General features: G+C 31.7%; 1 protein-coding gene and 1 pseudogene across 7 annotated transcripts in view; one reads left to right on the top strand and one right to left on the bottom strand.

Moving 5' to 3' along the window:
* Positions 1-21,789, top strand: part of LOC145241334 (dystrophin-like) — a 1,936,823-nt gene extending 1,915,034 nt beyond the window's left edge. For all 7 annotated transcript variants that reach the window (XM_080104172.1, XM_080104173.1, XM_080104174.1 and 4 more), the window contains 4 exons: positions 8,710-8,938; positions 12,633-12,792; positions 16,641-16,718; positions 20,494-21,789. In XM_080104172.1, coding sequence (XP_079960298.1) covers positions 8,710-8,938; positions 12,633-12,792; positions 16,641-16,718; positions 20,494-20,615 — 589 coding nt within the window. In that variant the 3' untranslated portion in view covers positions 20,616-21,789. The remainder of the gene's footprint in view (positions 1-8,709; positions 8,939-12,632; positions 12,793-16,640; positions 16,719-20,493) is intronic.
* LOC145241918 (5S ribosomal RNA) lies at positions 9,861-9,977 on the bottom strand (annotated as a pseudogene).
* Positions 21,790-26,008: the final 4,219 nt, after the last annotated feature.

Here is a 26,008-nt window from a genome sequence, read left to right as displayed (position 1 = left end):
ATATATATACACTTGTGCCCGATATTATTCATACCCCTCGGATCTTTGAGATTTCTATAAGAATATTGCTCAAACCAGAAGGTAGACAATATTAAAGGGATTTCAAACAATAAATCAAGCATAAGCATTTAATTTAAACTCAACAAATAAATAAATTATGCAAGTTTGAAACATTATACAAAGAAAAACAATAATGGCACTAGTTCAAAATTATTCATACCTCTCTTACTAATAGTCAATAGCATGCCCTTTATTCTTAATAACTGCCTGTAACCGTTTGGGATATTTATCAACAAGGTTTTTACAAGCATCAACACTGATTTTTGACCATTCTTCAATGCAGTAGTTCTCCAAATCCCTCAAATTTCTAGGTTTCTGCTTTTTAACCTCAGTTTTCAATATGTGCCAGAGGTTTTCGATAGGGTTCAGGTCGGGAATCTGGCTAGGCCATTTCAAAACATTAATTTGATTATCCTCAAACCATTTCTTGACTATTTTGGCAGTATGTTTTGGATCATTATCCTGTTGAAGGACCCAGTTTGGTCCTAAATGGAGCTTCTCCGCATCCTGTCTAATGTTTTTCTGGAGTATCTCCAAATATTGCTCCTTCTTCATGGTTCCATCTATCTTGACCAAACTACCTGGACCACTAGCCGAAAAGGAGCCCCAAAACATTAGGCTACCACCACCATGTTTCACCGTGGGTATGGTGTTCTTTGGGTTGTAAGCTTCTCCTTTCTTCCTTCAAACGTAAGAAGCATCCATATGGCCAAACAATTCAATTTTTGTTTCGTCAGTCCACAAAATACTTGAGAAAACGGACTCTGGAGAATTCACATGGGTCCTAGCAAACTTTAGACGTGCTGCAAGGTGTTTTCCGGTGTGCAATGGAGTCCTTCTTGGTCTTCTTCCTTTCAGACCATTTTCATGCAGAGTCCTTTGCAATGTTTGCCTTGATATTTTTATGCCAGAAGACTCCAGATTTTCTAAAATGTCCTTATTAGTGGTGGTTGGATTTGCATTAACACTTCTTACAATATTCCTGGTGGCTCTAGCAGACAGTTTCCTTTTCCTTCCTCTACCAATCAAGTTGTTTGTTGTGTGGTGGCTCTGGAATTTTTTGATGATGCTCTGTACTGTTGCTGTAGGGACCTCAAATTTCTTGGAAATTGACTTGTAACCTAAACCATCCTTATGTGAATTCACAATTTTAGTCCTAAGATCATTACTAAGCTCTTTTTTCTTCCCCATTCTAATAATTTTTATTCTTTTATTGGTTTTCAGTTGATATTATTTTAATTTCTGAAAAATGCAAAAAACGAAATGAAATTAATCAAAGGTTGTATAAAAGCATTCAAAATAAGAATCAAACAGAAAACAAACAGTCAGAAACTCGATTAATACTGAAAAAATAAGGGGGTATGATTATTTTTGAACATTGCAGATTTTATAAATAGCTGTATATTTCTTTTATTACAAGTATCCCGAGATTTTAAAATGACGAAAATGATCAGAAGAGGTTTATTAAGAATATGTATCAATATGGACGTAAACAATAAATTCTTACAAAAGTTACACCTAATAAACTCAATTTTCAAGGGGGGTATGAATAATATCGGGCACAAGTGTATATATATATATATATATATATACTAGCTGTACCCGGCTATGTGTTGCTGTGGCTCAGATTGATTAAAAGGAAACAGGTCTTGGATATGACCTCAAACTATATCCGATGGTGAGGCCCCAGCTTGCGGGCTTTGGGGAGTGTGGAGCCACCCTTTAATTGCCATTGCTCCCAGGTCCACTCTGACCCAGAGTGGTAGTACCTGTTAGTGTCCCAACTATGGGTTAAATAGAAACCGACTTGAAAAAAACAAATATATTCTATTAAAACATTTTTCTTCAAAATCACTGGATTCGGCATTAAATAACGGAAAAAGGGTTGATATGCCGTAAAACAAAAACAACCAACAATTAAAAGGAAACAAAAAAGCAAATGCATTCTTATGTTTGTTTTAAATACTTGTGGCTACACAATTTTTTGTGCAGATATAAAGAATTTCTGTTTGCCGACTGTAGAACACGCATTCATGTGAGAAGCAATCAGTGTGTACATGTAAGTCACACAAATGTAAAAACTATCCCTGAGCCTTATTGATGGTTAATGCAAATGCCAAGCGAATTGTGAAGTGCAATATGTTAAATTAAAATGGTATATCCATCGAAATCATTCTATGCACGTTCACTGGTTCCCATTCTTCCTGAGCATGAGAAAGAGAAAAATATGAGGGCTTAATTTATCTATAGACATGTATGTGAGAACGCACTGGAAAATGTTAAATGTTAACAGATTTTTCTTTTTTTTTGCATGAAAGTATTATTGATTATAAATCAATGGAAAAATGAAAAGAAAACTTTTAAAAAAATAACCAAGAAAGTGGGAAACCGATGATAATTCAGAAGAAAGGAGAAAATTATGTAAAAAAAAATGTTGTAGGATAAGTTTTTAAAAAAGGAAGTAGTTTGGAAAACTTGTGTTTTTTATTCAAATAAATGTTTATTTTTGGATATATATATGTGTGTATATATATATATATATATATATATATAATTTTTTTTTTTTTTTTTTTTGAGAAAAAATATTGCTTTCAAATTTAATACATGTAAATGAGAAAATCTGTAAACATTTTTGGTGCTTCTTCATTATTTTAGTGAAATTCGAAAATTGAAATATTGATTTATTTTTTAAGTGAAACCAATGGTCTCTACTGAATTGTCATGTCACGGTAATGAACATAGCCAAAAATTACGATAAGGTAGAAAATGAATTATTAAAGAAAATGGTTTTCAAAGAAATTAGAAATTTCTTTTGTGTTTACATTACATCATGTACAAAACAAACATGGCTGAAATCATTTTTTTTTTTTTTGAATCATGGAAGTAAATGTTTTATGTAATATTTTAAATATACTTAAATGCAAAATGTCAATTAGGTAGATAACATTGCTTATTGTTGAAATTGACGAAAAATGTAAAGAGTTATCATTGTTTTTTTTTTAATTAAAAAATCAACTTTTCAGTTGTCGGGTTTCACTACAACAAACGAAGAAGCACTCTTTTCTATCGGCCGACTTGTACAATAAACACCCCTCATATATATATATATATATATTTTATTTTCATCTTTTTTTCAATTTTTGGAGCTATTAGCGATTGGGAATTAATTTTCTAGAGAATCCAAAACAAAATACAAAAAATTCAATATTTAAAAATTTTTAGGGGTGCTCAGTTTGTAATAAAAAGTTCTAGAACATCGACCCCCCTTATTGGAAACACTCGATGGAAACACAAAACCAAATTATTGCCTGTATGGTTGAGAGATTCTCTTTGCCTTTTTCAATATTTTCAGTAGATTATTATTGATTACTCATTAACCAGATTCTGCAAAAATAAAAATAAATGCTCAGTTTCTAATATGCACCTAAGTGGAAATTTGTGATGGTTTCATGATGAAACTTGTTATAACTTAGAGTTAAATGAGTTTTGGAATTCACACCCAAACAATGTATTTTTACTTAAAAAAATAACATTAAGGTACTAAATAATTTAGATGACTAAAATAGGAATTAACCACAATTAGTAAATATGTCCTTAAACAGACTCTTCAATAAATCGGTTTTGTGTATCCATCAAGTAGTTCTAGAAGATTTTATTAGAAACTGAGTACTCCCTAAAAGTAATTAAATGTTTTTTGCATTTTCTTTCATTAGATTAAAAAAGATTGAAAGACAAAAAAAAAAATATAACGGGTGTGTGCATTGTACAGGTAACCATTTTTTTATCGATTAACTTTTTAACAATTTTTATGTCAAATATTGGTACTGATACATATAGTGAACAAGACGTATCTTAGCGTTTGCTCAGCTCTGATCGGAACATGACATCAACAGTCGGATGTTGCCAAGCATCACCGATAAAATCATAATGCTACATAAAAAATAACAAAATGAATAAATGTAGAAATAAAAAACGACCTATTGTAATTTGGTGTTTTATTATTCTTTTTTTTTTTATAACTGTCAAGAAAAGGTTAGAAGCAAAAATTAATTTTTGCGGGTTCAAATAATTGTAAGGAAATTAAATAAAACAAAATTTTTATAAATATATTTTGCCATTTTTTCAAGGAAAACTGGAAACAAAATCGTTTTTTTTTTTTGTTTTTTTTTTTGTTATTTTGTTATCGGCGAATTTTGGATAAATATTGAAAGAGGAAAAAAAAATTAATTATTAGATACATATCATGGACAGTACCAACATACTGAATCTTTAAAACCTTCTCTTCCAATTTAAAAAAAAAACAAATCTTTTTTGAAAGAGAAGGTTTTAAAGATTCAGTATGTTGGTACTGTCCAAGATATGTATCTAATAATTAATTTTTTTTTTTTTCCTCTTTTAATATTTATCCAAAATGTGCCATGTTGTGATTGACTGATCAGCATGTTACGTCAAACGGCACCTAAACCTAAGTTGTTGCTCAGCAAAATCCAGCCATTGACGTCATGTTCCAGCCAAAGCTGAGATACGTAGTACTCACATATTTTTTTATGATCATATTTATTTAAACAGATATAAATTATATACGATAGATTTATAAAGTAAATAAACATAATAAAAAACGGTTTACTGATATTCTGAAGTCATTTATTATTGTGAAAATGTGTTTGTACACATTCATCCTACACCCTAAAAATTTGTGAAAGTATAATCGATGTCACATGACTGGTGAATCACCGACGGTGATAGTTCCCCATATAATAAAATAGCAACCTCGTTAGACAGAAAATCACATAATTTATTCAATAAAAATTAAGTAGAACGGTATAATAAGACACACCTAAAAACATGCATAAGTACAATGAAAATGCTACATCAAAATGTCGAAGCAATCGGCCCAGTAGTTTTTTAAATTAGAGGTAAGTAACAAACATACATTTCCATTTTTATTTATATAGATATATATTAAAGAGATTCTTTATAAATTTCTTTATATTTAAGTATGAAGTTATTTTTTTCCCGATTTCCATAAAAGCACACATTAAATGTGTATACGTATTCTCAAACAACAAAAAAAACACACTTCTGGAGGGCGAGTGATCTACAGATTTTAGCTTTACTGGTAGTTTACAATCAATAAATATTTATTATTCCTACCATCAGTGGAAGATTTTGTTTGAAACAAAATCGTTTTTGGCAGCGGAAAATAGGCATAAATTTCTCTGATTCTGATATCCCCAAAAGTTTCGATATTCTCGATTTAATCGTCCCAACACTAATATATATGTTTATTTATTTATGAATTTATAAAATATATATATTTTTAAAGTATATATTCAGTGTGTGTGTGTGTGTATAATATATGGCAGCTTTCTTCAGTCTTGACAGACTATGGCTACCCTCTGTAAGGGTGCCTGCATGTGACATTTCTGTGGCAGGAGGTGTGCAATCTCCAACCACACCTCTCCTGAGTCAACACTGTTAAATACCAATAAAATAACCACTATGCTGGGCAAATGTAGTGCTTTCGGTAAATCCTCTAACTTAATGTGTTCGATTTGATCATATTTAACCTCGCAGATGAATCTGTTAATGCACTGTGGTCTGGTAAGCATTCGCTACCATACAATATGATGTTTCTTATACAGCTGCTGTATAACCTGTCCCGGATGCAGCTTGCAATGCTATTTGAGACAACAACATTTTGCTGCATTATCTCTTGCGTTTGTATCCACCACTAGCACTCGGTTCGCTATTGCCATGTATTGTCGCATCGTAGCATTTCTTTATGAGGATGACTGTCAATAGCAATAACTTCTTTTATACTTAAAAGTTGTGGTTCCAGTCTGACTTACTCTTGAAGTGAATCCAAAGTATTCTAGCTAGTGTATGTGTATATATATATATATTGTTGCGAAGCTTGACTCTCCACCTTTAGCTCCATATCACAACATTTGAAGGGACATGGCTGCCGTCGTTCAGAATTTCGAAGAATTATGGTAGAAAATACAAGAGTATTGCAGAGTGAGAGAAATGTAAATAGGCTAAGAATACTCGAAGCATTGTACATTAAAACAAAGAAGCCTCAAATAAATAAATATTGATTGTGAGTGCAGCCGGAACATTTTGAAATGTTTGGGATAAATGTTTAATAATGTATATATGTGTTTGTATATATAAATCTGTTTAATACAGGCAAAAAAAAAAAAAAGAAATTCGCCCACGTGACTAGGAAAAAAAAATTACCACGTGACTAGGGGAAAAAAAAAAAAAAATATATATATATATATATAAGTAAATTAAAAAAACAATCCCTACATTTATTTCTACAATATGCCTGAGGATGATAGAAGTACTTCTGTCGAAAGCACTCGCGATTATGGATCCAACATATACAATTTCGAGAAAAACACGAAAAGGACCATTTGGAGATTGGAGAAGATAAAAAGGAAAATTGTAAAACGGAATAATTCCGTGCTATTCAATAATATTTGTCTAAATGAGAAAATGCTGCCTAAATATACACTATATATATATATATATATATATATATATATATATATAAATTATAATTAATGAAGTATTATATACTTATATGCCAACATTGGGCCGAAACAATTGGATGCAAGTTGTTACCAATAAAAGCCTAACATTTCGAAAATGAGCAACAATATATGCGTCTGTCCCCTGTGAAGTGGTAATTTTATGAAATATTTATAGTTATAGTATTGCACTATTAAGCTATCTTAATGAGAATTTTGTGTTATTTACTTATATATAATTGCTATTCCCTGTAGTAAAATTACATATAGAAACGCATATATATATATATATATATATATATATAAAATGTGTGTGTGGTTATAGTCAAGATTGATTGCTCTTTTTGATTTGTGATTTCTGCTTCGCAGACGGGATGACAGTGACAAGTAAGATATAGTCCCTTCTGATTTGACATCTTTTCTCACACACTGCATATTTTTTAATTGCTACGCATGCATCAATATATATTTTTTTTCGCATACCTTTTCCTATGTTTTGTCATTTTTTCTCAATAAATTTCAAATTATCAATTTTTTTGGAAGATGCTTTTTGATCTGAACGAAATTAGTTTCTGGTTAGTTTTTTTTTTTTTCCACTGTGTTTATTTTTCCATTTTCTTTCGCTTCAGTTTGTGTTAATAATTTTTCATTTTATGTTATATTGTGCATTTTAGCCTCACACGTATACGTATAAGAATTTTGAATTAATAGACGAAACTGATTTTGAAACGCATTAAGATGCAAACATTTTATTAAAAGAAGAAAAAAAAAATTATTCAAATTATTTTTTACTTTTTTTTTTTTTAAAAAGTTGAAACATTTATTAATTTCGGAACCTATCAGATCAATAAATATATATATATATATATATATATATATATATATTTATATTTCCCCAAAATCTCTGGTCTTGATGAAAGGGGAACTAAAACTTGCTTCTATGGTTTCAAATGATCTGAAATGACAGCAAGGGGAGACTTGATTCCAAATATTTCTCATATGTTATATCTCCTCTATTTTGGAAATAGGGTACGATTATGAATATCTCCAGTATCAAATAATCCTTATACACTGTAAAATTTACTTTATGTATGAAAACCAAAGAGGGAAGATATAACATATGAGAAATATTTGGAAGCAAATCTCCCATTGCTGTTATTTTAACTCATTTGTAACTATAGTAGCAAGTTTTAGTCTCCCCTCCATCAAGGTTAGAGGTTTTGGGGAAATATCAAATATTTTGTAATTCATATGCAAAACTAGGAAAACAAATGACTATGATCGAAACATTTTATGGCTGTAAAAAAGTGCCAAAAAATAGGCTCTGGATAATCCCCTTAATGTGCGATCTTAAGGGCAAATATCACATAGCCACTACACAATTCAGGTCCTTAGCTTTCTAACAAGCCTTCATTTATTAACTTCTGATCAATAGTCACTGAGACTTCGAACTTATGAAATAGCCAAAAAGGTGGTATATCTATATATGGATATATCTATACTAGTAGTCAAATTGAAATGCTCATATCTTTGGTTCTATGGGACGAAACCATGAAAATTTGCAGGCTTTTCTGAAGATTATAATATAACTATAATAACTATTCTATGGTTAAAACTTTGACAACTGGTAAAAAGAGAACCTATATTTTCAAACCAATAAAATCTGCCCAAATTTGCCTACATTTGTATATATATAGTGTCCTGGCAGGCCAATTTAAGTTTTGCTGATTCGGTTGTCTCCCCTGAGGCCTTGCCAAACCACTAATATATATAAAGTTATGAAAATATATATGGCTACACAGTATTTTCTGTATTGTACCCCTGATAAATTCATCAGGTTAAATTACATTTTAACCTGACGAGTCCTTACAAGGATAATTGCCACATATATTTTCATAACTTTCTACCTAGCTTTACTTATGTATTGGCCACTGTTGAAATAAATATTTAAAAAATCCATACATAAAATATATCTCCTTATAAAATTTTATGTGAATACATGAAATAATAATAATATATATATATATATATATATATATATATATATATATATATAACAATAATCTATAATTTATTTTATTCATGACTAAAATTTTGTTTACTTAACTAGAAATCTCCAATCCGAATATGACCGATTGTGCCAGGCTCATAATTCAAGAGAAAGCAGCCAACCTCGGTCGGACGAAGAAGCAGCAGCTAACAGAGATGCTGAGATGGTTGCAGAAGCTAAATTACTAAGACAGCACAAAGGCAGACTTGAATCTCGTATGCGCATTCTCGAAGATCACAATAGGCAACTGGAAGCCCAACTGCAGAGGTTACGACAACTTTTAGATCAGGTAAGGAAAGAAATTATATCATGCTTGCCAAGCAGGCGTTTTAAACATCTCAACTGACTACGATCAAATGTTATAATTTGTGTAATGAGAAGTACACGTGAAGCAGTTAAAAAAAAAAAAAAAAAAAAAAAAAGAAAGGTTTCTAAGATGTTTATGTAAATACTAAAAGTGCTTACTTTATGTAGTTTGTATATTGAACATGTCAGATAGAAGTGATGCAAGGAGAGTAGGAATATATAATCACCATTTATCAAGGCCCGAATGTCACTCGAGGATAAGGGTTAATGAATGCAAGGTGGTAGTGTAGTAATCGTTAATGGTGTAAATTAGGTAAAATTTGATTATTTATGGGGACGGCTCAACAAGAACTTGTTTATATTAGATTTGAAGGCTACTATGTTGTATTCAACCAGGAAGCAGGCTAGTGGAACAGTGTTCCACAGGCTGACAGTTCTGTGGAAGAAACCTTGTTCATGGAATCTGTGTTTAGATTTAAGCATAGAGAATGGGGGAAATCGTATATAGTGGTTGTAGCTAGTTGAGTGTTTTGGCAAGGAGGAACAATAGATAAAACACAAATATTAAAATCTGATGATGAACTTTTAGATAGGATTTCAATCTTCGGTGAAGTCATGCCAAAGAATTGAAAAAAAAAAAAAAAAAATGGTACTTGATGCCTCCTTACTAAACAATCAGCATAATAAGGGGAAGATCAAGAGCAAGTGGAGTAATCCTAGCAATAGTGTGTCACTCTCTTCTGTACTGTACTGAGACGGCACTCACCTTAAGTGGGGGTGAACTGGCTTCCTCTAAAGGAGGAAGGCAATATGAAATTCACTAGCAGTCCCCAGTCACATGTATATCCCCATTAGGGGAGATGATGTTAGGTTTTTGCAACTCTTGCAGGGAGGTTTTAATGTCCTATATACAGCATGTGGTATTCCTAAATGGTCACCCATCTAGTACTGACCATACTCAACATTGATTAACTTTGGTGATCTAATGAGAACCGGTGTGTCAATGTGATTATGCCATATATTTTGGTGTAGCAGCTAATGAAAAGGAGCCTTTGGGTTACCCTCTACTCTATATATATATATATATATATATATATTTTTAAATAAATCTGAAAGCGATGAGAAGTGGTGGAAGAAGGAGAATAGGAGGGGATGTGTGAAATACAAAAGTTATGAGTTAACTACTGTACAGACTGGACATTTTTATTTTATAATTTACAAGTGGGGGTGCCCAGCGTTGCCTGGGTGTTTGAAGCAAAAAAAAAAAAAAAATGGCAAGCTTGAACCCACAATGCAAAGGATGAAAAAAAAGTGAAAGAAAAGCTGACATCTTACAGCTACGCTATGACGCGAAAGGAAGTGAAAAGAGTTCAAATTTATCGATGTCAATCAAAAAGTTGACTTGCTAAGGCACAGAAATTAACGTCTGGCTGCAGGTCAGTTAAGTTTCCATTTCCCAACGATGTTAGGGAAAACCGGCTCTTCACAAAAAGGAGGATCTCTGACAGTAGTCCAAATGAATAGCAATTGTCTGATATGAAGGATTTTCCCCACATTGATCAAACCTAATTGCCTTTCTGGACATCCCGGTGGGAAGGCTGGCAAATCAAATTTGCTCAGATTAGTTTCACTTTATTTATACAAAAAGGACCAACAAACACGCAAAAGGACAGAACAGACGGAATTTTTTAAAATTTGATCAAAATGAATCTAGAGGCGATGTCCATTCACAAATCATAGATATTATAATCTAGGAAGTATAAGGAAAGTTCTGAATAAATGTAACGTTGTCGAGAACCCCTCCCCTCGATATAAAGCTTTTCTTGGATATACAAAAACGTGCAAGGCTGTTTTGCCTTTTATCTATATATCTATAAAAGTGAACGTGTCTGTGTGTCTGTCTGTGTACATTTCCCTACACAATAACTTTGTCAATTTTTAGTCTACAGACTCGAAATTTTATATACAGGGTACTGAGATTTGGGAAAATCGATGTGATCAGTTTTCGGGCATAAATTTGGCTGTTAAAGGGTCCAAGTTCAACGATTTGACCTTTGAGAACTCTACCAAACTCCTCCGACAATTTTGGGTCTAAACATTTGAAATTTTAGATATAGGTTCCTTGGACATGGATCTAACTTAATAATTCGACTCAAGCCCAAAAGAATACATTTTAAGGAGTTATAATAGGGGTCAAAGTTTAAAAAAAAATTGACCAGTTTTTTTTTTTGTTTTTTTTTTTGCTCAGCATACACCTCCAAACACCCGGGCAACGCCGGGAACCCATGCTAGTATATCTATAAATTACAACTCTCCACCTCAAATTTTTAGTATCAGATACATTGAATAGGGAGCAATGTCAGTAAAATGTGAAATTTTTTGTTAATGATAGAAATGTGTTAAAAATATTTTAAATAAGAATCGGGTAATGACATTTAATTTATCCATTAATGTACATAATGACTCATGCCATATAACCTCAGACCTTGTTCAGGTGCCTCTTGTCAAACTCTGGAATCTGCACGAAATTTCAAATGAAAGCCCTTTATTTAATTCACATGGAGTAGTATATTCTTGTTCAGTCAGCCATAACCAGATAGAAGACTTAACTAATTGACAATTGTACTCTTTGTATTGCTCGCACTAGTGCTGGAACCTTGAACCTCCAAGAGTGTCACTTGTAACTGAATTTTACCTTGTACTTTATTCATGATGCCATGGGTCTTTGCAGACAACTCTGGTATGAATTTTGGGAGCCTTAAACCTGTTCTTGTTTTTAGATGTACAATTTTACAACTTATAATTATAGATCACACACACACACACACACACATTTGCCTAACTTGTCCACGTCGTTTAAAAAGGCCTGTTTTTGGGTTGAAATAAATTTATAAGATTGGGTTAAGTTTCAACTTTCAAACTGACATCTATGATATAAATCTCGCTTGTCTGTTTAAATGTATGTATGTATGTCGGTATCGTTTTGAAGCTCGACCCTTTGAACAACAAATATTGAAAAATTGGCCAAAAACATTAATTCCTTCACCCTCAACTGGGCAGTTTTCTACAAGGAATCGATTTTTTGCAAGTCATCATATCGGTTGGATTGACTTTGCCTAATTTTAACATTCCAAACTTCCGGTCGCAGCATGGAGTAGCGGTAAGACGTCATATTTTCTTTCACTTTTTTTTCCGCCTTCGTGTCACGGGTTCAAGCCTGCATGCCTACCACAACTTTTTTTTTTTTTTTTTTTGCTCAACACACACCTCCAAGTACCCAGGCAACGCTAGACACCCAGGCTATTTAACAAGAAAGAATACAGCTAGAAAACTGATTATAAAATTTAAGCAACACAAGGGCAGATGAATCTTGTTGTAAATTTAATAAACAAATAAGTCAAAAATAGAATTTTCTTTTTTCATTATTCTATAAAATAAACACACATTCTTTAGATGGGGTATTTTTAAGGCTTCTTTAAAAAAAAAAAAAAAAAAACTGATGTTATTAATAAAAAAATTGCGAGTTTATTTTTGGATTAAGAGCATCCAAGTTTATGAAAATAAGTTTTACTTTTTAATTCAACAGAAATTCTGCTCTGGAATCTCATCCAAAGATTGATTGCATGTTTATCTGCAAATTTTTTGTAAATTTTTTTTCTTACTTTCTTTCTCTTCAGCCTCCACCTGACCGTAGCACAGTCTCTGTGAATTCATCTCGAACATCACCTTTGACAACTCCATCTTCATCAGTCAGTTCCCTCCCATGTGGTCCTGTACGTTATCGCTTCAATCCTCAGATGGAATCAACAACACCATTATCAAATGGACGAGACCATTGTAAGTACCAACTTTAAAAAGTTCATAAAATATTTTTTCAGTCCTTGAATAGAAAAGATTTAAAAAAAAAAAAAATTATTAACAGTTAAACTCCTTGACCTTTAAGTGCAATTGTCACTGAACCCTGATTGCATACAAGGCCTCTCATTCCAATGGTTGTAGTTATTTACAATGCCTCCCCACGGGACAGTTAGACACCAGGGTCGTTTTTTTAACGTTGAGAAAAGGAACAAAAATTTAAAATTGTCTCGGTCGTGAAAGCTTTCTCCTCTACTGTGAGAGAACAAGAAACTGAAGTGCCGCATTTGAAGAACAGGTACTACACTTTGATCTTGGCCCGAAAGCCAATGTTCCTATTTACAATGTCTCCCCACGGGACAGAGTTAGACACCAGGGTCGTTTTTTAATGTGGAGAAAAGGAACAAAAATAAAAATTGTCTCAGTCGTGAAGGATTTCTCTTCCACTGACAGAGAACAAGAAATTGAAGTGCAGCATCTGAAGAACAGATGGTATTTATTTGCTCCCTCACCGAGCAAATTAGGCACAAGGCCGATTTTTAATGTGAGGAGTGAAGGGAGGGGGAAGGGAAAAAGGGGACCAGCTCCCGAGAGGTGGGAAATGGGAGCTGGTTAATGGTCAGGCATGTGGGGTTGCCCCCACATCTGGTCTTTGCTTGCAGTATCTGCCGGAACAGATACTACACTTTGATCTTGACTCGAAGGCCAATGTTACCATTCCAATGATTGTAGTTAAAATTTAACATGCACAAATCCACAACTAATCTCAGAACATTGAAGGCTCCTTTGTTCATTCTTCAAATTAGTCTTTTCGTAAATATTTTTTGACTAAAACCTTTTTCTCCATACTTTTCTAACTCTCACATGATTGGCATTTTTTCAGCCATCAAAAGATGAGAGCGAGAGCTCTGCTTAAATATGGAGAACTCAATCTAATTTGCCACGGATTTTAAATAAAAAATCAAAACAAATATTTTCTGCAAGATTAAAATAATTCTTGGTGTAAATTTATTTCAAATAATACAAAATTTAGATTCATGAAAAATAATTGTGAATAAGCAATTTATTTTACTGTTTTATAAAAAAATTCACTTAATTAAATAATCTTCTTGTGCAGGATTTGGACCTATGCCTCTGAAAGAGGAGCTACTTATTGCCTTGACAACTAGACTACCAATGTAGTATCTTTTTTGTGTACTATTTATTATAATGATTTAATAATTAACTGATGTTATTGTTTTGTTGTAATAAAATTGTTTTAATTGTTCTGTTAAGAAATATTATTCAAAGTTGATTTATTTTTAATTTATTTTTAATTTATTTCCAATTATTATTAAGCTGACACCAGTTGCCTTTAAAAATGGAAGGGAGTTTATTTAAGCTGTGAGAGTTATTTCCCCTTGAATTTTCATAGACGAAAAGAAGTGTTTTATGCTTCCATAAATCCTTCTTGTTACGATTTTCCTGAAATTTTAATTGTATAAGTTAGGATATTCAGTATATCTTAAATATGTGGCTAAACCCTTCATCCATTTACGTTTCAAATTGGCAACACCAGGTGTATAGATATTAGTTTAAATTATAATCTAAACTATAATTAAGTCAATTTCTAAAAGCCATTCAATGCATACCAGCATGTAAAACAAACATTGAATCAATGATGGTGTGCAATTAAATTTGATGATTATCAAATTTAATTGCATTATATTTCCCAATGGATGAAGAAGATTCTTTTTTCCAATAAATGAAGTTGAATTTTCATTGCCATTTTCTGAGAGAATATTTCAAGTCTGTCAATCCATCAGGACATCCAATCAAAATTCCTGATATATCCACAAAGACATTTTTTTTTTAATTTGGCAGTTGAAACAAATTATTTGGAATAAGATAATAAAGTAAATAAAAAATAAACGTTTACTTTATCTTTTGGTGTGAATAAAAATTAAACTTTTATGTCAATTTTTTTTTTATGGATATCAGTCATTATCTTTTTTTATGTGTTAAATTCATTATTATTTTATGTTAAAAAATATTTTAAAAACTTATGTTTTGTACAATCTTTATTTCCAATAAATATTTAACAATTTTTTTTCAATAGTTGTACCTATTTACTATGCCTCCCCACGGGACAGAGTTAGACACCAGGGTCGTTTTTTAACGTGGAGAAAAGGTACTTTTTAACGTGGAGAAAAGGTACAAAAATAAAAATTGTCTCAGTCGTGAAGGATTTCTCCTCCACCGAAAGAGAACAAGAAATAGAAGTGCAGCATCTGAAGAACAGATGGTATTTATTTGCTCCCCCACCAAGCAAATTAGGCACAAGGCCGATTTTTAATGTGAGGAGTGAAGGGAAAAAGGGGACCAGCTCCCGAGAGGTGGGAAATGGGAGCTGGTTAAAGGTCAGGCATGTGGGGTTGCCCCCACATCTGGTCTTTGCTAGTCATAGCTTGCAGTATCTGCCGGAACAGATACTACACTTTGATCTTGTTTATATATTTTGATCTTGTCCCGAAGGCTAAGAAATGATATCGTTGTAGTAAAAGGGAGATAATTATGAAATTTTTGGAATCTGTTGGTGGAAATATTTCAAATAGGACAGCAACTTTTTGTATCTGAATGATTGTTTCTGAGAAGATGACTTTTATGTTATACTACCTGGATTTATCGACTTGCTATTGCTTTGCAAAGTTCACTACTTAAAATATTTAAAACATCAAATTAAAATAATAAACATTTAAATCATAACTTTATTGTAAACATAAAACAAAATTGGCCTCATTTATATATATGTATATATATATAAATTTAATAATTCCAATATAAATTTATCTTTTTAAATGTGACCATAAAATAAAGAAGAAATCCATTTGCCTTGTTAGGGTTGTCATTTGAGATTTAAAAGTGGAGTATAATTAGTTAAAAAAAAGCAATTTGATCCTTCTAAAAGAAAAAAAGGGACATTTGAACAGAAATGCTAAATATTTTTCCAGGAAACAAAACATTAATTTAAAAAAATTAAAAACAAGACAATCATTGAATTAAAAAAAAAAAATCTATATATTAATGCCATAGTATCTTTAACATTTGTTCAATCGGGAGATCCTATTTATTAAAAAAGGAGGAGAAGGTGATAATATATTATGAATATTAAATTAGCATACCTATATACGACTTTAATGTCCATACTATGTTATGTCCTTCTATCCTCCTTTTTAATAAATAGGATCTCCTGATTACCGAAAACGTAATGTAAAAAAAAATATATATATCGTTTTTGGGCCGTACATGAAACTAAAATATACCTTTTGGTCTTCTGGCTAGGATCCTAGGGTAGTATCTGTTCTGTCTAAAGATTGTATAATGATGTTGTAGGGTTTCTGTTCATGCTGGACGTCCATATAATGGAAATATGTCACAGACTCCTATAATTGAAGACACACCTGTAATAACCAGATATATTCTGACACTACATTAACCAGATTACTTAGATAAATACTTTTACAGATTTAACAAAAGGCCAACAATAATGTCATGGGGTCCCTATGCTAACCTTCCATAGAATGCCACTCTAGAATTTCCGCAGGTCCCGCTAGTAATAATTACAAAAATATCCATTTTCAAAAACCAGTATGCAAATTACTTAACCTTGTGACCAATATATTGCATATTTATAATATATTAAAAAAAATGGTGTGTCTCTTGTGTAGAGCTGATGTCACCATTAGTGCAAGAAATAGGAACAACTTTTGCATTCATTTTAGATATTAATAAATTCTAGGTACATATTTATATTTTTCCATTACAATCAATGAATTTATTTTTATTTTTAGCTTCTGAAGGGCAAAGGCATAAAAAAGAGGAGGAGCCTCTTCCAGAAATACCCAGTCCGCCCAATTATGAGCCACGGTGTAAGTCATTTTTTCCCCCTTTTTTATAAACAGAAAATATTTTAAGTTTAGACAAGTTTTTCATTGCCAACCTTTGAAAATAAATTAAACTAAATTCAACAGAAAATCTTATATATAAAAATTTTTCATAAAATGTGTGTGTGTGTGTGCATGTTTAATAGGAATTTATTTTTGACAATTATAGTGCATTATAGAGAGTGTCCATAAAGTCTATGTGCAGATTAAAAAAAGTATAACTTTATTTCTATTACAAATACAAATCTTTAAAAAAAAAAAATGTTGTGTTTCATGTATAGGCATTGAATAATTTTTTCACTCCAAAATTTGCAACAACTTTTCTATAAGTAAATAAAAAATTCTAAATTAGAAATTTTTTAACAGGATGACTCAGAAGGGGTGGGCCATTTTATTGCTCCCTGTGTTCAAAAGATTCGACTACATTAGTTTATTTTTATGGCAACAATTGTGTGTGCAACTAAACCTAGTTCTTTAGAAGATTTGAAAACTAAAATAATGTAATTTCAAGCATTATTGTTAATCAGTTGGCAAATATTTTTGTGATTGTTAATGATGGAGGACATGTGAAAACTTAAATAAAAATTTTAATAAAACCTTGAAAATTGATTTATTTATTTCTAATACTTTTTACAGGTTATTTCTATTGCAAATACAAATCTAATATATAAAAGGCTATAATGTCTGTTTGTCTCAATATTTTTAAACTCTATCTTCTCCAAAACTAAAAGTCACAGTGGTAACGTCATCAGCTACAGTTTTGGTTTCGATTCTAGCTGATGGCACTCAAATACTTTCTTTTTTACTTTTAAAATCACAACTATAATAATATATACGAAATCTGGACAAATTAAAATATATTTAAGTGTACTTTTACGCTCAGGCAAAGTCGGGCGCCCCTCACACCCTTGGTAGGAAGTTATAATTTTTTTTATAAGTGCACACAGACTTGATGGACATCCTATATATTAAGCTGCTTTATTTGTTATTGTTTTTGTAGATAATATTACTAAACGAGTGATTATTTTCATTCCTGCAAACTAAAAATAAACAAAGAATGCTACAGAATTAAAAAAGACACTCATATAGGATTTGAACCCATACCTCTGAGGAGGGATTACCTAACATCAGCATTGTTATATATAATATACTAGCAGGCCGCCTGGTGTAGCCCGGTAATAAAATATGCATAAATATGATATTTAATTTATGCAGATTTCGCATTTATTGATCAAGGGTAAACTACTCTTGGTCCAGTTGTAAGTGTATATAATTAAACCAAATTTAAAATATTGTAAAAGAAAAAAAATTTAAAATATTGTAAAAGAAAAAAAAATTGTATAAATTATTAACAATCAATAAATATAATTTTTCTGTTTACAAATAATTAACAATTTATATATGAAACAAAATTAAATAAGCATGATAGAATAATAAAGTTATTATTAAAAAAAAACCAGTAAAATTAAAAAATCTAAGATAGTTTATTACTTTGTATGCATATATATATAAGCAATTTCTTGAAAGAAAACTTGACTAATGTGCTTAATTGCCTGGCTAAGAGTCTACAGGGTGACCCAAAAGAAATGGGGCCTAACTCTAATTAGGCCCTGTTTCTTAGTGTTTTGTCCGAATGAAATGAAACTTTGGTCATAACTAGTTTATTATATTCAAAACATCACATCAAAACACTAGGGTCTTTGGCCTTTTTTTCTCCGTTCTACAGCATATGTTCTAGATGGCCTCCATTTACCTATTGTTTTTTTTTTGGGGGGGGGGTCACCCTGTATTTATTTATTAAGTAAGGGTTATATATTAGACTGTCATACCATTGGTTTCCTTAATATTTATCAATGACATCCAACTTTGCCTATCTTGTTAAAGCACCAAAGTTAAGCAACATTGAATTTAACCAGTACCAGATGGGTGACCATTTTGGAATACTACATGCTGTAGGAGCATTTTATTTATTTTTTTCTAAAAATATCAACATTCTGGCAGCTCCTTTAGCTGTTTTAACACTATCTTTCCACTGAACCAGGTTGGTTGAGACGAGTTGACTTTAAACCAACCCCTAGCGCATGCCATCCAATTTCCCTAGGATGATCAGATGGTCTTTGTCGTTCTGACGGACGATTTTGTTCACAATAAGAAATATAATAATCACTAGGGCTATGACAACAGCATATTCTTTTCATTGTTTTGACTTTGACTCTCGAGTATTTTTTTTTTTTTTTTTTTTTTTTTACAAGGATGTCACCACTTATCAAGGCCCGGAAGCCACTCAGGGATAAGGGTTATTGTAAGTACAGTACATTAGTGTTGAGATTGCATAAAGTGTCTACTTAAGGGGGTGGTTCATCAGGAATTTGTTTACGTTGGATTTGAAGACATCCAAGTTGTAGTCAGGTGGGAAACAGGCAGACGGAACAGAGTTCCACTGGCATGTTGTTCTAAGAAAGAAGCTGTGTTCATGGAATCTACATTTTGATTTAGGCACAGATAGAGTGGGAAAAATTTTTGACAGTGGCTTCAGCTAGACGGGTGTTTTTTGTAAAAGATTGGCGAGGGGGACCAGAGATTGGAGTTCAGACAAGCACTTGCCATGGAAATAACAGTAAAACAAAGACAGGCTCGCAATGTCTCTTCTGTGGGAAAGAGGTTGCAGGGAAGAGAAAAGGCCATCCTGCACTAAGCCACGAAGTCTATTTTGTACTCTTTCAAGGCAGGATAGGCTATTTTTAGCAGCTCCTGCCCAGATATGGCAGCAGTATTCCATCCTTGGATGTACTTGGCTTTTATATATATATCCGACACAGTTAATCAACCGAGAACCATATCACTCTATATAAAAGCATATAAGATATCAATGGATACACACTCGAAAATCAAAACAATGAAAAGATTACACTGTTGTCCTAGCCCTAGTGATGACTATTGTTCCTTATCTAAATTACCTTCCAGAGAATATTATTCAGAAAATTAATATTTATGCTGATGACACCACCTTCTATTTTGGTATTGGTTCTTGCCCACCTCCCTCCGATCAGTTGAAATCTAGACATGACAACAGCATATTCTTTTCATTGTTTTGACTCTCGAGTGTGTATCCGACACAGTTAATCAACCGAGAACCACATCACTCTATATAGAAGTATATAAGATATCAACGGATACACACTCGAGAGTCAAAACAATGAAAAGAATATGCTGTTGTCCTAGCCCTAATAATCACTAAGCCAGAAAACCAATGGTGTGACGATCTAATATGTAAATATCTTATTTTTTAAAAAATATCACTTCCTCAAATTAATGTGATGATGTGATTTTTAATCTCTTGTCCCCACTCGCCAATCTTTCACGAGAAACACCCATCTGGCTGAAACTACTGTCAATAATTTTCCCCACTCTGTATCTGTGCCTAAATCCAAACGTAGATTCCATAAGCAGAGCTTCTTTCTCAGAAGTGCACGACTGTGGAACTCTCTTCCGTTTGCCTGTTTCCCACCTGACTACAACTTGGATGTCTTCAAATCCAACATAAACAAATTCCTGGCAAGACACTTTATCAAATCTCCAATACTAATGATTACTACAATACTATCTTATTGATTACTGTACACGCAATAACCCTTATCTCTGAGTGGCCTCCAGGCCTTGATAAGTGGTGACCCCCATGTTAAAAAAAAAAAAAATGTCTGTTCTTTAATTTTTTTTTTTATAAAAATTCATATAAAAATTTTTTTTTTTTTTTTTTCAGCTTCTAACAGTGTGGGCAATCTTTTTCACATGGCTGGCCAAGTAGGCAAGGCTGTCGGCACCCTGGTGACAGTTATGACAGATGAAGATGAAAATGGGCTTGAAGATGAAGCCAAACATTAAAACAAACAGATTCTCTAACGTTTCACTCTCACGTTACGACCTGCATTTAGAAAGGCAACCCACAACCGTTATAATGGGATGGTTTAGCTATAAACAGTCCGACTCAGTTCTGTTACGAAATTAGACAAAGGAAAAAGAAAGAAAATGGCATTTTGAGTGCCACAGAGTACTAAACTATCCCACATTCAAGGTGTAATCTAGCAATTTAATTTTTTAATTTTTTTTTTTTTTTAAAGATTTGAAATAAAAATATTTTAAAAAATACACACCTAAAAAAACATTAATCCAAGTGAAGAGTCTTCCATTGCATTTAACAATGAAAATAGATTTTTTTTTTTTAATCTGACTTTTCCCCCCTTATTTACCACATTTTTGTAATACTTAAGACTTTGTAACATTTGCAAGTCATCTTACACACAAAAACAAAAACTTTCCCATCAAACACTGCATATATGATGACTACAATTACTCTTCTTAGATGGAAAAATAAACATTACTAATACAACTAACATGGTTTAACTGATCATTGCTCTACGAAAGGAAATTTGCAATTCTTAGCAGTAAGATTACCTTGCCAGTTGGAATGTCCCGCATGCTGAATTAGCATTCAATTTAGTTGGAATGATCCATATATTTGATTAGCCTTCAATTTATATTTGAATGTCCCACATGCTGGATTAGCATTCAATTCATGTTGGAACGCTCCATGTGGTAAGGGATTTAGTTTATCTTAAATGTTAATACACATGTGATTCGTAAGTTAAAGAAGAACTGATCCAAACTCAATCTTAATTTCAAAACAAACAAAAAATGATAGTTAATCAAAAGAAAAGAAAAAAAAAAAAAAACTAACAAAAAGAGAAAGACTTAAAAATTTTTTTTTTTTTAATGGCCAAATATATTAATGTTCAAATCAGGGAGAAATAATGATCTTTTCTATGTACATATAGAATTGTATGTGGGCTTGAGTTATGGACAGAAACACATGTGAGGGTCAATCATAATACCTCTGAATTAATCTGTGACAATACTAACTTTTTTTTTTCAAGCTAGCAGAAACCTGAAATTCTGGTTGATTGGTGTCTATATCAAAAAAACAAAACAAAAAAAACAACTTTTGTACACTGAATAATGTAACAACATTGATATTTAGTAAAATATTATTCAAAAATTGTTTTCGAAGTTTGTTAAAAATATACATACACACACATTTTCATAATTTTTCTTCCCCCACTCATAAGGTGATTAAAAGTTGTGCTACCATATTTGGAATTGGTGCTATAGTTATACTAGATCTATTTACATTGTGTATATCTGTTCATATTTCGGCCCTATGTGTGTGTGTGTGTGTGTCATCTATATGTGGTACAGCTTTCTGATTTTTTTTTCCTTCCTGTGTACACAGGTTCAGCTCTCCTGCATGTTCAAGGTAAAACAGACGCCATTAAGAAACTGATGTCTATTTTTTGAACATGGCGTATTGTACGGAAATAACCTAGTAGGCCTTTTCTTGGAACATCGTTAACTTCTCATCATAAAAGCCAAATAATTTATTATTTTTCTCCCCCCCCCCTTCCTTATTCGTATTATTAGTAAATCAATTACAAAAACTAAAACTCACCTAGATTGCTTTTGAGGTTAAAAGTGTTGAAAATGGTTAAAATTGGATTTTTTCATAAAAACAACTGCGTTTTATTATTATTAATTATTAATTTTTATTATTATTAATCATATTATTAAAAATAAATCCTGGGATTTTTCTTTCTTTTGTTGAGTTTCAAGAAGTTTTGCTGTGATATATTTTTGTTCCATATGAAATAACTGAGTTTAAAAATGCTTTTGAGTGTTCCTAGTTTATTTTTATTAAAATCTAACAAACATTCCTTGATTGTTTAAGCAATTCAACTATTCTATCTCAATAAAATAACAATAATAACAAATAGAATCCAGTTAAAAAAAAAAATAATTTCATTCAATCATTTGATTTCTCCATTTTTATATATAAATCAGATATTTGTCTGTCTTTATACACACAAGAATTTACTTCAGTACTTGATATGTGAGTAGAGTTTAGTAATAATGTGAAACAATTACTATGGAAAAGTAAGTTATGCAGAAACGTTCATGTTCCATTCCTGGTGGGAGGGGGGATCATAAGTCTAACTGGAAGTATTCTGATAATTTTTCCAAGAATAAAACACAAATGTTTCATTGTAGCTTGCTTGCCATAAATATATCAGTTTGTATAGGATTAGAAAAGGCCTTGAATTTTGAGCTTTGTCTTGAAAAGGGCTTATTTCTATTATTACCTTGAAAAGGCATTGAAAATCGTATTCTTCATAGTCAGTAAAAATTTGGGTACTTGTACAGTTTAGTCAAGACATTAAAAAATTAAAATATTGAAAAAAAAATATATTATATTCTATGTACTTGTTATGGAATAAAGTTTTTGCACACAAAAAAAAAATCACTTCATTTGATCAAGCATTTTTTTTTGTTTGTTTGTTTTTTTACAGAGGAAAATCAAATTTTAATCAGATCAATTGAGTAGCGTCCATCTTGATTTTTCACTCACGAGGATAACTCCAATGTCTGCTTAAAGTTTGTCAAAATTTGACAAAATTATTTTGAAACATGGGCGGAAACAATACATAGATAATTTTTTTTTTTTTTTTTTCACTTATTTTAAAAATGTGCCCTTCTTTAATCCTTTTTCATTTTATCCTTTGCTAATCAATTTTTCGTTTAAAGGTATTTCCTCATTGTATCTGTGAATAGGCAAATGGCGACGATACGATCAATCTCATTAGAATTTGATTTTCCTCTGTAAAAAATAAACGACTTAATCAAATTAAGTGAAATTTTTTTTCCAAAGAAATTCATTCCATAACGGGTACGTACAATATAACTTTTTCAATATATTCATTTTTTTAATGTCTTGATTAAACTGTATAAGAACCAAAATTTGTGTCAGAAAATTAAAAATAAAATCAAAATAAATGCATTCTTTTGAAATTGCCTCATATTATTTCCAGTATTGTCGATGCAAGAGTTATGTCCCTTTTTCATATTACCTGATGTTACGATTTACTTGCCTCTCCATGACGGCAGAGTTTGACACAAGGTTAGTTTTTTAATGTGGGGGAAATCCAGCTCCCAAAAAGAGGCATTCTGGATAGGAACAAAATAAAAATTGTCTCAGTCATCGAGGACAGAAAAGGCAAAGTGCAGCATTACACTGTGATCTTGGCCGAAAGCCAGATTTAGCTAAAATGAAATAAAAAAAAATCGAAATAATAATTAAAAAATATTTTGACAGTATTTAATTAAAATATTAGGGTTTTTTTTTTGGGGGGGGGTTATTATATTATTCTTTATATATCAAATTTTATCTGGAGAAAGTCTTGAAAAGTCCTTGAAAATCTGTATGGACCTTGTATATTATATATATATATATATATATATATATATATATATATATATGACAAGTCTCTGTTCCAAATTTCAAGATGTTGACCGTCTTACCATTTATTTCTTTAAGTACATTAACATGCACAATTCTTGACAACCCAGATGTTGTCAAGAATCGTGCATATCAATGTATTTAAAGAAATAAATGGTAAAATGGTCAACATATTGAAATTTGGGATATACACTTTTGTCATATGCTCTGTAGTAACATCGAGCTTCGTAAATGAAAGGATTGGTATTATAAATAAAAAGGTGAAATATAATTGAATAAACATATATTCAGCATTTTCATTGGAAAGATTTGTCAAAGAAAAAAAAAAAATCTAATTTTTATGTGAATGAAGATATTTGCAACTTAAATATCTAACGAAACTTCAACAGAATTTCGACATTTTAAAAATTATGGTAGACAAAAAAAAAATGTTTAAAAAATTATGGTAGAAAAAAAATGTTTCAGGTTGTTCTGCTGCATTTGCACATTACTAATACGTTTTTATTATTATTATAATAAAACATACGAAATGCAGTAGTTTGTGTTATTCCGTCGGTTATTGACACAGCTGAGCTGGAGCTCCACTGCACCCAGTCTGCCCACTTCATACAGAGGTCCAGTCCACTAGACGATAGGGTTAGGGTTGTGGTGGTGGCTGGTCAGGTATCTTTTCCAGTCAAATGTCCAGTTGTTTCTTGAAAGTGTCAGGGGACAGTCTCCTTATATTTCTTATTGCGGCTGGAATACAATTGAATATTCTTGTACCACTGTAGGGGAAGCTGTGCTGGATAAGGGACTTGATCCACCGTGTAGTCTCGGGTGTGATTTTTATATCACACAGCCTTCCTCACTGCTGGTGGCTTATTTCTCCTAGTGTTATGTTTGAGACCCTTTTTTCCAAAATTTTCAATATGTAGATGATAACATATCGTTCTCTTCGGCGTTGTAGTGAATACAGGTGCAGCTCCTTCAGCCTCTCCCAGTAATTCATTTGGTCTACTCCACATATTTTTCTGGTGAATGTTCTCTGGGGTGCTTTTATCTAAATAAAAAATAAATTGCAAACTTAACTTGAATTTGTACATTATTGAAAGAATTTTCCATTAAACTTTCAAATATCAACAATTTAATCATTTCGAATTTAATCATTGATTTTATTTTTATATATACACAAACAATGCAGGGTAGCTAGCAATATTTAACGGAAATTGATGGTCATTGCAAAAAATGATATCGACAAATATAGGTTCTTTGTTATTGTAGTTAAAATTTAAATCTTGAATTTCAAATGAAACCAAATGGTATCTACTGAATTGTGATGTCAAAGTAATGAAAATATAAAATTTATGAAAAGCGATAAAGTAGAAAACTATTTAAGAAAATAATTTTCACAGAAATTAGCAATTTTAGCTTGCATAGTTGAAGAGCATATATATTAGCAGGGGAGGTAATTCATTTTCTGAAAATTCAAAAACTTTAGCCTATTCAAACTGTCACACTTGACCAAACATGGTGAAATAATTTTTTCGTTGAATCATAGAAATACGTGTTTTCTGTAATATACCAGAAATATTTAACAAATTGTGACATGACAACTAGGTAGATAACCTGCCCCACTAATAAGCAATGTTATCTCAGTATCCCATAAGAATCTTTCATTTAGCACCAAAATTGGCACAAATAATGTTCAGAACATACATTTTTAAGAAAAGAATGTTAGCCATCCGAAAATTCAAGATGGTTGCCAGTTTTCAAGATGACTGCAGAAGCAAACCTGACAAATTTCAATTTTGGTGTTTGAATCACCAAATGAAAGATTGTTTCAGCAATCTGCCTCATTATATTGTTGAAATTGATAAATACAGCAAATAGTTATCCTTATTTTTTTATTGTTAGAATCCTTTTGAGACGAGTAAATCATATATCTATT

This window comes from Euprymna scolopes, chromosome 20 (genome assembly GCF_053919585.1).
Source record: "Euprymna scolopes isolate OS-2025 chromosome 20, ASM5391958v1, whole genome shotgun sequence".
NCBI classification, from domain to species: Eukaryota; Metazoa; Mollusca; class Cephalopoda; order Sepiida; family Sepiolidae; genus Euprymna; species Euprymna scolopes.
The sequence above is the reverse complement of the archived record's forward strand: the minus strand, read 5'-3'. Positions and strand labels throughout refer to the sequence as shown.